The sequence below is a fragment of the Perognathus longimembris genome, chromosome 3 (genome assembly GCF_023159225.1).
Source record: "Perognathus longimembris pacificus isolate PPM17 chromosome 3, ASM2315922v1, whole genome shotgun sequence".
NCBI lineage: Eukaryota > Metazoa > Chordata > Mammalia > Rodentia > Heteromyidae > Perognathus > Perognathus longimembris.
Window position 1 is genome coordinate 114,106,859 of NC_063163.1, and position 14,374 is coordinate 114,121,232.

At 38.0% G+C, this 14,374-nt stretch overlaps 1 protein-coding gene across 2 annotated transcripts in view; it reads right to left on the minus strand.

The window, feature by feature from the left end:
- Positions 1 to 14,374, minus strand: part of Usp28 (ubiquitin specific peptidase 28) — a 54,712-nt gene that overhangs the window by 12,668 nt on the left and 27,670 nt on the right. For both annotated transcript variants that reach the window (XM_048343873.1, XM_048343874.1), the window contains exons 10-16: positions 12,439 to 12,587; positions 10,443 to 10,570; positions 9,573 to 9,668; positions 6,004 to 6,183; positions 3,409 to 3,617; positions 2,198 to 2,268; positions 1,091 to 1,319 (exon numbers count right to left, since the gene is read on the minus strand). In XM_048343873.1, coding sequence (XP_048199830.1) covers positions 1,091 to 1,319; positions 2,198 to 2,268; positions 3,409 to 3,617; positions 6,004 to 6,183; positions 9,573 to 9,668; positions 10,443 to 10,570; positions 12,439 to 12,587 — 1,062 coding nt within the window. The remainder of the gene's footprint in view (positions 1 to 1,090; positions 1,320 to 2,197; positions 2,269 to 3,408; positions 3,618 to 6,003; positions 6,184 to 9,572; positions 9,669 to 10,442; positions 10,571 to 12,438; positions 12,588 to 14,374) is intronic.

Below are 14,374 nucleotides of genomic sequence, written 5' to 3' on the forward strand. Positions count from 1 at the left end.
GCCCCGTGAAGCCTCTGATTATCTTAACATAAATGCTAGTCAGATGACTTCTCACAGAGATGTAAAAGAAAGAAAGAGAATAATAGAAACTGAAACAACACAGAATTTTAGGAGTCTGAAATGAATCTGAAACTTAGGCCTGACATTTATTTCTTAGCTGTGACTAAGACAGCTGTAGATCCTCTTAAATTTGGTCACCCAGCTAGACAGTGAGGACAGTAAGAATTCCTATACTGCCCACTTCCCTTTTAGAGTTAAATTATTGGAGAAATAAAGTTTAATGAAAGTATGTATTAAAAGACAAAGCAACAACATAAAGAAAATAATTAGTGCTCTTACTATTATGAAACAAGTGAAATTATTCAGGAAAATTCACTTTTATAATTTTGCTATTCTGAGGCTAAGGAATGTAGCTCAGTGGTATAGCATGCTTTAGTAGCATGTGCAAAGTCTGGGTTTGGACCTCAGCACTGACAAGACATTAAAAAAATTCAAAAATGTACCTCTTTTCCAAAGGATTCAAAACTGTATGTGCAAAAGTATCACTAAAAAGGAAGTCTAGACATAACTGAAAATTCTATCGGTGGGAGGCTGGCTAAATCACACATACACATGCACACGCACACACACACAATCTTATAATATAGTTATATGATAATCTAATTAATTGTAAAAATGCAGTGGAAATGCATAGCTACTTAAAACTATAAGGGTCCTATTTATAAAAATAAGAGATCTCTAAATACTTGATTTATGAAAATAGTGCAGATGTGAATGGAAAAATATCTCATTTAGAGGGAAAAAACAGAGAGGGGGAGAAAGAAATAAAAGCTATACAACACGAAACATTTTTGAACAGTACATAGAAAACCTAACAGTATATACTTGTTAGGAAGTCAGATGAGTAATAAAGGTTCTAAGTAGGAAAGCACATTTATTTATTTTTTTAATCCCCTTTTACACTGTTAACATTTTTAAATGCCTTATTACATAGTAGTCTGAATGTTTACAAAGAAAGTATGAGTCTGTTCCTCTCCCTGGGAAGTACAGATTTTCCCCTAATATCTGAGTTTTATTAAGGTATTTTTACCTGCATTGAAGTGGGGTAGCTTGTCATTGATATACATCAAACAGTAAGCACTAACATTTCTCAGGCCTCCATAAGAATCTCTTTCAAGTTCTTCCCAGGAAGACTCAGTGACAGAGATATCATTGTACTTGAGCCAGATTTGCCGAGGCTGGTTATAAATATAGGCCCAGTAGTGTCCAGCATTTGCTTGTCCTTCATGAACAAGAACTGCATGTAAACGGTAAGGCACCTGCAAACCAGGAAAAAAAAAATTCTTCAAACAAAGCAAAGGCCTAAGATAAAGCTTAATTAAAATTCTGAAAGGTTTCCAAGTGTCAAGAGAGGAAAAATGACTGCTTGCACAAGTATTCAATATAGGTTCACATTAAGCATCTTGCTAATTAAAGATGAATTAACAAAAACATATCCACGGAATCTGTCGATTGTATCTCAGTTTCAGAATCTTTAGGAGACAGTTAAGCTAGGCCTTCTGAAGGTTTTCTAAGCTCCTGTCAGTACTGACACACTTCCACTAGAGACCCCCATGGACATCGATGCTATGCAGCAGAGCCGTGTTTCTGGGCCTTCTTGGAACAAGCTATCCTCTGGCAGCCGTGTTCACACAAGGTCTCTGCAAGACCATGTCCAAAATGCTAGTATGAATAAAATCATATGCACACAGCAAGAATTTGTCCTGTCTGACTCCCTTTTGGTCTTCTAAGTTATAAGAAAAAGAAAGCCTGAAAGCACACTATAAGGATCCTTCATGACTAGACCTCTGAAAAAGATAAGATAAAAAATCCCTGTGTTAGTTTTGCCCATTGCAAACTTAGTTGTCATTTTGTGAGAAATTTTTATTAATATTTGACAACAAACTTTTCTACTCCTTGAAAAAATAACCCATGACAATGGTATGATGTATTTTCAATACAAAGATGTTGTAGACTCTCGTGTAGTAAATGATGCACTGCTTTCTTTATCATACATAGTAAGGAAACAATATAGTTCCATCTTAATTTTATTCTTATGTCTCAGGACGATCCCCATCCAGTTTCTAAGAAAACTATATCTTCTTCCATCTACCATCAGCACAAGCCTTGATGGCTTTCCTATTCATTTTCTTTCTACCTGACAAAGAAGAGGATCACGGTACATCTCCTCAATAGTGTGGTTGGTGTTTGCAATACAATTCTTTAAATCTGTTAAAAAAAAAAAAAAAAAGAATATGTTAAAAAGTCCCACTCCACATCACACCATCTGCAACAACTAAACCAGTTAGAATCCATGGTTCTAATGATTTCAGCTTCCCATTGTGGACCACAAAATGGGTCATACAAAACAGTACTTTAAGCTGGGTGGTGGGTGGCTCACGCCTGTAATCCTAGCTACTTAGGAGGCTGAGATCTGAGGATCACGGTTCAAAGCCAGCCCAGGCAGGAAAGTCTATGAGACTCTTAGCTCCAATTAACCACCAGAAAACAAGCTGTGGTTCAAAATGGTAGAGCACTAGCCTGAAGTGAAAGAGCTCAGGGACAGTGCCCAGGTACTGAGTTCAAGCCTCACAACGAAAAAAACCCACCAATACAAAAGAGTGCTTTATGTTAGTCAAGCTTTGATGAAAAATAATTGTATTATAATTAGCATCAAATTTCTTAAAAAGGAAGCCATCTCATTTTAGGAAATAAGCTTCACTGTATTGGCAGAAAAAGTATAGGACTAAATTTCTCAGATTAAGAACTTGGAAACAATCCAAAACTTTATTTTTTAAACTAAAAAAAGCAAGGAAGGAAAGGGATACTCTGAACCACATGACAGTAAGGCCAAATGAATCTTAAGGTCTGAAAGCTAATTCAAGTTTACAATGTGTGCACCACTCAGACACTCTGTCTCATTAAGTGTCAAGAAAATACGCTTTACATGGACAAGAATTTTAAAATAAAATCAGGACTTCTGTTTGGTCAACCAAAGCCTGAATTCAGAAACATGCTGCAGGAACAGAAATTTGATGTAGGAAAATCTGAGCTCAGGTTGTAGCTCAGTGGTAGATGTGCTTAGGAGGGAAGGAACAGGGACAGAAGAAGGGAGGAAGGGAGGGAGGACAGACCTCAGCAAAGGTGATCCCAAGTGTCTAAGCTTTTAGAGGAATTGTGAGGAGGCAACCTAGGAGGGACATGTACCAGTCTTATGGGCTATGAAGAATGCAAAAGCAATGTCTGGCTAAAGTTCAACAGCTTGTATAATAATGGCAGGAAGCCTACCCAAGACACCTACCTAGCTTCCAAACATTCAAATAAGCAGAAAGGAAGGCTAAGGTTAATGGACAGATTAAGGGTGCCAACCTTGTATGTCTTGTTCAATCTCACTCCTCCACCTCTGAAGACAGGTCTTAACGAAGTTCATCTCTTCATCAGTGACTGTTCGAGGAGCAGGGTGCATAGGCATTCCCAGGGAAGACCTTGGTGGGGTACTCATTACTTCAGACTGGTGTAGACAGTCTTCAGGAGAAAAGGAACTTTCAATGTTCTGAGAAGGGCCTTCTGCACTTGTACTAAAGGAAGACAAAAATAATGCTCATTGGATAATTTCCATCATATAGCTCAGCCAAAAAGTGCCCTGCTTGGAAAACAAGCAGCTTTATGAAAACACACACACACACGCACACGCACACAGACACAGAGCTATTATTTGGTGAGTATTACCCTGTAAAGATATATTAAGCAAAAGTTTTAGTTGTATGAATCATCTCACTTAAAACAAGCTGGCTATGCAGCTGGTGCTATTATTGTCCTTGATCATTTTTTTATTTGATAAGATATTGCTATACAATCTAGCTACCCTTGAACTTGTAATCTCTTGCCTCAGCCTTCCAAGTGTAGGAATCATAGACATGAGTTACCACACTGGCTATATTACTATCTCAACTACGAATCTAATGTCTACAGAAGTTAAAATGAGCATAGGAATTCATGCCTGTGATGCCCCTCTGGAGAGGCAGAGGCAGGAGGAATGTGAGTTTGAGGATGCCCTGTGCTATCCATCTATCCATCCATCTCTATCTCAAAAAGCAAAGATGGGGTAGAAGAACAGAAATTAAGCAACTACCAGTAGGTGATGGAAATATTCAAGCTCAGATCTTCCTGCGTCTATGGTTCCTGTTCTGTAATCATTAATCACAATGCTTTCTCATGAAGGAAAAAAAAGGACCAGCAAGAACTCAGAAAAAGCATAGGATTGGAAAAATCTGAGATCACCTACAGATTTGAAAAATGCAACTGCCTGTTATTTCTTCTTTTTTTTTTTTTTCCTGCTTTAGTTTTCTGTACCCTTTGTCTTGTATATAACTTTATCCTCTGTGGAAGGGATAGGGAATTACAGAAACAGCAGGACAAAGGATGAACTAATGCAACAATGATACTTGCTTGACACTATGTTGGAAATGAACTATACAATTTGGGAGTAGGGAGGGGTAAGTAGGTGGATATGAGGGAGGGAGTAACAGTGTTTAAAAAGTAATGTACTGCTGGGGATATGGCCTAGTGGCAAGAGTGTATGCCTTGTATACATGAAGCCCTGGGTTCAATTCCCCAACACCACATACATAGAAAACGGCCAGAAGGTGCGCTGTGGCTCAAGTGGCAGAGTGCTAGCCTTGAGCAAAAAGAAGCCAGGGACAGTGCTCAGGCCCTGAGTCCAAGGCCCAGGACTGGCCAAAAAAAAAAAGTAATATACTGATTACCTTACTTATGTAACTACAACCCCCCTGCTCACCACCTTTACAACAGATTCTTTTTTTTTTTTTGCCAGTACTGGGGCTTGAACTCAGGGCCTAAGCACTGTCCCTGGCTTCTTTTGCTCAAGGCTAGCACTCTACCACTTGAGCCACAGTGCTATTTCTGGCTTTTTCTCTTGATATGGTATTGAGGAATTGAACCTAGGGCTTCATGCATGCTAGGCAAACACTCTACCACTAAGCCACATTTCCAGCCCCTCACCTTTACAGTAAAGATATATATGTGTATATACATATATACATATAAGTATATATACATGCATACATATATATATGTGAAGAAGAAGAAAAAAAAAGAAAATACAACTGACTAAAGCAAGACTATCTATTCAGAAGAAAACCCAAATAGCAGTGGCACATACAGGCTCACAGGCACATACAATTTAAGTGACCCCTTGCCAGACTTACTAGTTCTAAGACAAGTAATCCCAGATCTACTACATGTGAACTGAAGGGACTAGTAAGGAAAGTAATTTTTTTTAAATGTCATCTACAAAATTGAAATCTTACTTCTTTCCATCATCTAACAGAGACTAAAGAATTCAAAGTAAATGTTAACTACTAATTAACTATGGTCAAATGAAAGTAACATAGAGACAAATCAGCAATTATACTTGTTTCAAATTATACTTTGTTTCACACCAAAACTGTAAAACATTAACTTCCTTTTGCTTTGCCTTAAAAGAAATCGCACTGCTTACTCTGTCATACACAAAATGAAGGGAAATGGAGGTAAGCCTCTTTTCCAAACAAGCCATCTGGAAAAAAGCCCAGTTATCAGCAAGAAAGCAGATATTTTAATCTCAGGAGAGAAAACACACACACACACACACACACACACACACACACACACACACACACACACACAGTAACTTTAAAATTCAATGACTATAAGAATATTAATATGAAAAACTACAGAGAATGATGGGATTTTTTGTAACATAAAGTCTTTACCCTCAATAATGGATATTAGTAGTTTTATTAGCTAGGATATATACATATCACTTTTATGAATGTAGATACAAAAATTTTCAGTACAATACTGAACCCAACAATACGTGTCAAGTTGGTTTTGTCCCAGGAATGCAAGGATGGTTCAACATATGTGAATCAATAAACATTTTCAAAACTCTATTTTCATTACCTTTCCTTGGATGTCAGATCAGAAACTGGGTAGTGCATTGAAGGAAGTGGCAATGTTCCGTGTGTGTCACTCTGAGACAGACAGCTTTCTGAGGCAGGTTTTGTACTGGCAAATTCAATAACATATTTCAACATGTCTGGGAGTGGGAACCGAGCTGGGCCAGAGCCATACTTCACATACCTAAGAAGCAAAGACAATGGTGCTCCACTGCTCAAGTCTGTGTGCATTTGAGACTTGTTGACAAAAAGATCTATCATGTAGTAGAGTAAAAAACCCTACTCATAAAGGCATACATGAGCAATTAATAGGATACTTACTCCCGTGCCACACAAAAATTAAACTTATTTGTAATATCATAATATTTTCTTACAGAAGGAACGGTGAATGGTTTTATTCTTAAACAACAAAAGTAATGCAGATATTTGCTAAGAAAATTCAAGTATAAAAATGTGTACTATAAACCAAGAAAGTTACTACACCCATCTCAGTTCTAATGGTCTCAGTTCTAATGGTCTTCCCAATGATCTCAACTAACAGGTTCTTTTAGAACACTTCTTGGGTTGACCTTCAACTTTGTCTCTACTCAGATGGTGAATGGCAGATCACAATACATACTGGAGAAGACCTTCCTATGGAAGAGGAAGGTGCAAGGGATAGGAGCTAGGGGGAAGGGTCCACCTGGGGACTGGGATGGTAGCTTCTTAAGGACAATTAGTAACCTAGCTAGTAATGGAGGATTAGAGCTGGGATTGATGTAGCAGGAACTCTGAAGAGGAAAAAGAAACGAGACTTCCTTTGTAAGTACTCTACCTAGACTAGGTAGAAATCACAGACTCCTACTAAGGAAATCAACACATATCCACAGAATTCACCAGTGCAAAACAAACAAAAAACCCAACGATTTTACTATTAGAAAGACTTTGTACGTGTCAAAAATACTAGCCCCTTTAGCCAATTAGCATCACTCTGAGCACTTCAGAAACTCTTCTTCCGAGACCAGTGCCATGGAACATCACAACGGTCACCTGTTTTGTGTTTGTGAAGAAGATAGTAGGGGAGTAGAAAAAGTAAGAATCAGTATAACCAGAATTTGGGTTACTCACTGGTAATGACAATAAGTAATGGTATGACTTTGGGTAACTTCAGTCCCTGGGGACTATTATTTACTTATGGATAATAATATTTTTAAGGCTACTTTATTTTTTTTCCCTTTTTAAATTTTTTTTATGTTGTCAAACTGATGTACAGAGGTTACAGTTTCATACGTTAGGCATTGGATACATTTCTTGTACTGTTTGTTACCTCCTCCCTCATTCCCCCTGCACCCCTCCCCCATTCCCTTCCCCCCCATGAGTTGTTCAGTTCATTTACACCAAACAGTTTTGCAAGTATTGCTTTTGTAGTTGTTTGTCTTTTTTTACCCTGTGTCCCTCGATTTTGGTATTCCCTTTCAGTTTCCTAGTTCTAATACCAGTATACACGGTTTCCAATATACTCAGAAAAGATACTGAGATAGTGCAGGTACAGGAAGGGGATGCGAGAAGATCATCAATAATAGAAGTTACGGTTACACATAGCACGTTGAAAGTAGTTACAGCAGTGATATAACGATCGTTTCCATAACATGGAGTTCATTTCACTTAGCATCATCTTATGTGTTCATAAGGGTATAGAGCTATTGGGCTCTTGTGATCCTCTGCTGTGACTTTCTAAACCTGTGCTAATTATTCCCTATGAGGGAGACCATAGAGTCCATGTTTCTTTGGGTCTGGCTCACTTCACTTAGTACAATTTTTTCCAAGTCCTTCCATATCCTTATGAATGGGGCAGTATTATTCTTTCTGATAGAGGCATAAAATTCCATTGTGTATATGTACCACATTTTCCTGATCCATTCATCTACTGAGGGGCATCTGGGTTGGTTCCAGATTCTAGCTATGACAAATTGTGCTGCAATGAACATTGTTGTGCTGGTGGCTTTCGTGTGTTCGTGTTTGTGGTCTTTTGGGTAGATGCTCAAAAGTGGGGCTGCTGGGTCATAGGGAAGCTCTATGTTTAGCCTTCTGAGGAATCTCCATACCACTTGCCAGAGTGGCTGAACCAGCTTACATTCCCACCAACAATGAAGTAGGGTTCCCTTTTGGCTACATCCCCTCCAACATTTGTTATTGTTAGTTTTCTTGATATAGGGCATTCTTACTGGGGTGAGATGGAATCTCAAAGTTGTTTTGATTTGCATTTCTTTTATGGCCAGTGATGTAGAGCACTTTTTCATATGTCTCCTGGCCATTCTCATTTCCTCATCAGAGAAGTCTCTTTTTAAGTCTTTAGCCCATTTGTTGAGGGGGCTACTGGTTCTTTATGGTTTTGTTTTGAAGGAATGTAATTATTTTAGTTCTGCATATATTTTAGATATGAGGCCTTTGTCCGTTGTATGGCCGGTAAAGATCTTTTCCCAATCTGTGGGCTTTCTGTTTATCTTGTGAGCTATGTCCTTTGCCCTGCAGAAGCTCTGCAGTTTGATGCAGTCCCATCTGTCCATCCTTTGTTTGATTTGTAGCATTTCTGGGTCTTTGTTAAGGAAGTTCCGTCCTGTGCCAAGGAGCCCAAGTGTTTCTCCTACTCCTTCCTTTAGTGTTTTCAGGGTATCCTGTTTTAATTTTGAGGTCTTTGATTCACTTGGAATTGATTTTGGTGCAGGGTGATATATAAGGATCTAGTTTTAGTTTGTTGCATGTGTTGAACCAGTTTTGCCAGCACCATTTGTTAAAGAGGCTATCTTTCTTCCATACTATTTTTTTTAGCTCCTTTATCAAAGATTAAGTAGGCGTAGTTCTGTGGGTTCATTTCTGGGTCTTCAATTCTGTTCCATTGGTCTCCAGGCCTGTTCCGGTGCCAATACCAAGCTGTTTTTATTACTATAGCTTTATAATACAGCTTGAAGTTGGGTATTGTAATTCCTCCAGCACTGTTCTTTCTGCTTAGGATTGTTTTTGCTATTCTAGGTCTTTTATTGCTCCATATGAATTTCTGAATTGCTTCCTCTATTTCATTAAAAAATGGTGATGGGATATTAATGGGTATTGCATTGAATTTGTAGATAGCCTTTGGCAATAATGCCATTTTGATTATATTAATCCTCCTAATCCAGGAGCATGGGAGGTTTTTCCATTTCCTTAGTTCTGTTAAGGCTACTTTAAACCTAGGGGAAATATTTCTAGCTTTACAAAACAAATATTATAGGTAGTAAATTCTGAATTTTTAAAAAGTATTTCTGGGGCTTGAACTCAGGGCCTTTTGCTCTCATTTGGCTTGCTGGCTCACAGAAGGTACTTTACCAGTTGAACCATACTGCCAGTTCAGCATTTTTCTGGTTAATTGGAAATGGAGTCTCATGAGCTTTTCTGCCTGCCTGAGCTGGCTTTGAAACCATAGCCTCTTGAGTAGTTGGAATTATAGGCATAAGCCACCACATCCAACTATGAATTCATTTTTTAAATATAATCAAATTAACAATATTCTACTCTTTATCTTCTATATTCTAAATACAAAAGTATTCACAAACTTACCTTTCCAATTTTTGTTGAAGAACTTTTATTTCTTCCTTCAACTTCCGAACACATTCTCTCTTACTTCGAATAAGCTCCTTGCTCCTGTACATGTACCTAAACAAATGATAATCCCATACATATAACTTATTCTTAAAAACATTCATGATACAAGTCTTACAAGTAGAGATGCAAAGAAACTTCGAGCAGATACACAGAATCTATGAAAAGCATGTTATACTTTAAAGTGAAAGACTGATGTATTCCTCTTAAAATCAGGAACAGGCATGGATACACTCTTTCACTTTTATTCACTGTTTTATTGAAGGTACTGTCAATGCAATAAGGTAAGAAATAGAGGTACATGGAGAGCAAAAGAAGTAAAGCACCTTCCTCTCCTTTTTGTGTGATCCTAGAGATTGAATTCAGGGTCTCAAGGCTTGCTAGGCAAGAAAGAGCTCTACCACTTAAGCTATGCTTAAGAGCAACCCTTTAATTGAGGATGACATGTCTGTATACAAAATTTCAGCCCAGAGATACAACATCAATTTGGAAAAAGATATGTCCATATGCATATAAAGAACAAATAGTAAATAAAATTTACAGATATTATAAAAATGTCAAAACCATGATTTATATAAATTTAATAAAATATTCACAAGACTTGTTACCAAAAATTAAATATTGTTCTGAGAAATTAACAAAGATTTAAACAAATAGAAGGGCACCATGTTTGTAGATTTTGAAAGACTCAATTTAAAAAAAAGTAAGCCAATAATTGTTTCTTGATGCTCTAGAAAACAGATGATTGCTACAAAGGACATACATACTGGGTACAAGCTCATTTCTATTGCTACATTACATCAAGAAGACAATGGACCAAGGACTCACCTGTCCATATAAATAATCTGAGGAAATTCCAGTTTATTATGAATTTTCTCTGGCTGCCCAAGAGATTGATTGAACTCAAATCTAGAGAGTTCAAAGGTCAACACTGGAGGTAGCTTTGTAAACCAACGCTATATCCAGGATATAAATGAAGGAAAAAAGAAAAAAAACTTGAGTAACATAGGACCCACATTTAAAGTATCCCTCTCCCAACTATAGTCTTTTGGTAATAAATTAATATTAAAATCAAGTTTACAACATTTTTATCCCATATAGTAAAGAAAATGCACTTAGAATCAGTTTATTATACAATATGGTTAGATTTTACTGAAGACTTTAAATTTATGAGTCAGCCAACATTTTATGTAACTATTACCCTTACTCTCAATATGTGAATGGACCAAGCACCTACATGACTCATTCACTAAATGAGTCAGTCACCAGTGTTCAAGAGGTTCACTCATTAACCTAATCAAAGAACTGGAAACAATTATCTGAAGGGCATTACTAAGAATTTAATTATCCCAGAAATTATCAAAAAGACCAATACTGTATATAAATAATGCACTGTTTATCTACACTGTTAAATCATAACTGGAACCCCCTTTCCATCTATAAGGAAACAAAAATAATCTCATGATTTTTTAATCCCTCAAATTTCTCACAAAAAAAATTACTACTTTCCGATGTAGCTGTATCTCATAAAAAAGCCAGTCAACTGGACTGTCCTACAATCGAAGGTTAAGTGTTACCCAGAGTTTCAAGAAAGAAAACACTGACTTGTATTTTTAAAGCGGTGGTGGGGGTGGGGGGGGAGGATAAAGATCACCAATGGTCAAGGATCCTAGGTTAAGAAAAAGCTACACCAGGAAAGGCATTTTGGGTCCATTTACCTGTATGCCACAGGTTCCCCTGAACAGCTTTTATTACCAAAGATACAAATAGTACTCCATTCAGATACCCAGTTGGCAAAGCAAGGTGAATCCGGACAGCCTATTTGACTACTTCAGAGTTAAATCTAAATAAACAACAGTATTTGTTTCTGTTTTGTTTTAACAGTTTCCATCCTTGAACACTGAGATCTGAGTAGCTAGTGCCCATTTCTTCTTTCCTAAGAAAATCCATTGGGCTGCAGTGATATGCCTCCCCTTAGGAATTAGTTCCCTTGAGAAGTTGAGGAGGCAGAAGTTCTCATATTTCAAACCACAATAGACTTCCAAAAGGCTCCAGTTCAGCTACCCATTTGTTTTGTTGTTTGGTTAGTTAATTTGTTTTCCTAGAGAAGAAGCAATCCAAGACCTAGACAAGTGCTTATCACTGAGTCACATCCCTAACCCCAGGCTCCCCATTTTAATTCAAGAGTAGTACTTCTTTCTCTTACGGTAATCCCTCAGCAGACCTTCTAAGCAACAATACTGCCTCAAAAGGTAAGATCAAAACACTGCAGGGAAGACAATTACGCTAACAAATGCTACTCACAAATTCTTGCCCTATGGCAATTTTGAGACAAGAAAAACCCTTCTCCCTTTAACTCCCCCCAACTGTTTCCAACCCATCAAAAAACAAAACCCCACATAAATAAACAAAAAAAATTAAATGTAAAAGCAAAGGCAGAATTTACAATTGAGAACAACATATACTATAATAGGGAAAATATTCTAAATGGCATACCATAGGAGTTAATCACTGTACTTTTACCCTCCGAAAATATGGAGGCAGTGGGTTCTCCCTACTCAGGTACAGGTAGGCTTCAACAGAAAGAGAGAAACTTGATCATACTTACAACATCAGAAGTAGCATATAACCTTTACATGATCAACTCAATTTCATAGTTTTAGTCAAGAATTTAGTTATCAAGGCACCAAGACACATTAACTGTAAATACTGAGAAGCTGAAGACAAATTCCATTCAGTTCCATTCAGTGCAGTTACTTAGCCTATAAGCTCAGTCCTAGTGAACTGGCTTTGTCGGCAGAGTAAGTAAAAATATTCACCTTACCTCTTGCCCATACTTCACTGAGTGATCCGAAGGAAGAAGCTCAATGTCACCCTCCACCATGGCCCCTTCCAAACATTCATCTAAGTTGCGATAACCATTTACCTGGAGGGGGTACTGGCCGAAGGTCTCATTATTGCAAAAGGGCTTTCCTAGACAAAGAGAAAGAGAACTTCAAGAAATAACTTTAAGAAATGAATCCATACTGCAAAAAAATCTACCACCTACTTTCAGGCTCCAAAGAGACAATATCTTCTAAAATTCAGGAGTCTCTTGAAAACTAGTCAGTAATGGACACTGTTAGGTCCTCTCCCTGAGGGCTCCATGTAGATGCCCCCACCTCATTAAGTCTCCACCCAGTTACCTGGGTAACCTGCAGACCTGGAGGCAGTTACCTCCCCTTTCCCTGAGGTCACATCCTAATCCACCTGGCCACACCCCTTGCCCCTGCCCTAGATATAAGGCAGGGCTGGGTGGGGGTTTCTCTCTCTCTCTCTCTCTCTCTTCCTTCTCTCAGGCCATGGATCATCTTGGCCACAGGCCAGCAGTTCAGTAATAAACTTTCTTTCCTGCCTGAATTGCGTGGCGTTCTCCTTTACCGGCTACCTACTTTAAAAACCTAACAGACATAGGCCTAGAAGAGGGCCTCAACTGCACCAGTGGACCCAGGCACAAGAAGGTAACAGCTTCTGGTACTGCAGTCATAACCAGCTTGTGCACCTCTGATCAAAGGCTTGCCACCTGCAAACTGGTCTTGCCGAGAGAAGCTTTGCCTAAACTAAACCCAACTGTACATCTCAATTTAAAACAGTAGTGAGAACTATATTGAAACGCTAAATATGCTTCATGAGGATGTAAGCATCAAAACGTCAGACTCCAGGGTAGACTACAAACAAGGCAGTCTCTTCAGAAAATATTTATCAAAGAAAAAAGGATGGAGTCCATGGAGCCTATAGGTCTGTTGAAAAGAGACCTGAAAGACGAATCACAAATAAATCACAACGGATCATCAAAACAAATTAGAAAGTTTATTTCTTTGTACACAAATTCAGAATTTAAAAACTGACTAGATATTTGACATTGAAAACGCTATTTTTATCTGGGTGTTAGTGGCTCACACCTGTAATCCTACCTACTCAGGAGGTTGAGATTTGAGGATTATGAATCTAAGCCAGCCTGTGCAGAGAAGTCAATGAGATTCTTATCCCCAATTAACATATATCAGTGGAGTTGTGGCTCAAGTGGTAGAGTGCTAGCCTTGACTGAAAAAGCTAAGGGAGCGCATGAGGTCCTGAGTTCAAGCCCCAATATCCATGCAAACACAAACAAATCATAAACATCTATTTCCTAGTTCAAGGCCAACCAGGGCAGGAAAAGTCCATGAGACTCTTTTCCAACTAACCACCCAAAAGCCAGAAACAGAGCTGTGACTAAAGTGAAGAGCACCAACCTTGAGCTAAAAAGTTAAGAGACAGCACCACAGCCCTGAGTTCAAGCACTAATACTAGCACACACTCAAAAAAAATTGCTATTTTTTGGAGTAGCAGTGTTAGGTTATGTTATAAAAAGATCGTCAGGAGCTGGAATATAGCTCAGCAAACTGGAGATTCTGGATTCAACCCATAATATCAAATATAAATAGGTAATAAATTTAAATAATAGAAGAATATCAGAGTAAGAGTAGGCATGGGTTAAATAAGGACTACATGGCTATGGGCTGACGGTTGTAGGATCTTGGTGGTTGGTGATACCACGCTATTTGTTCTGTATGTTCAAAATTCTCCAGTTAAAAATAAAAATTTTGAGGAAGATATTGAGGGCTTACACCAAATCTTACCTGACTATATTAAAATGCTGTTGGCTTTTATGAAAGCAGGTGCTTGAACCTATCAATCAGTAATAACAGTTAAAGGAATGAATGAAATGTTTACTTACATAG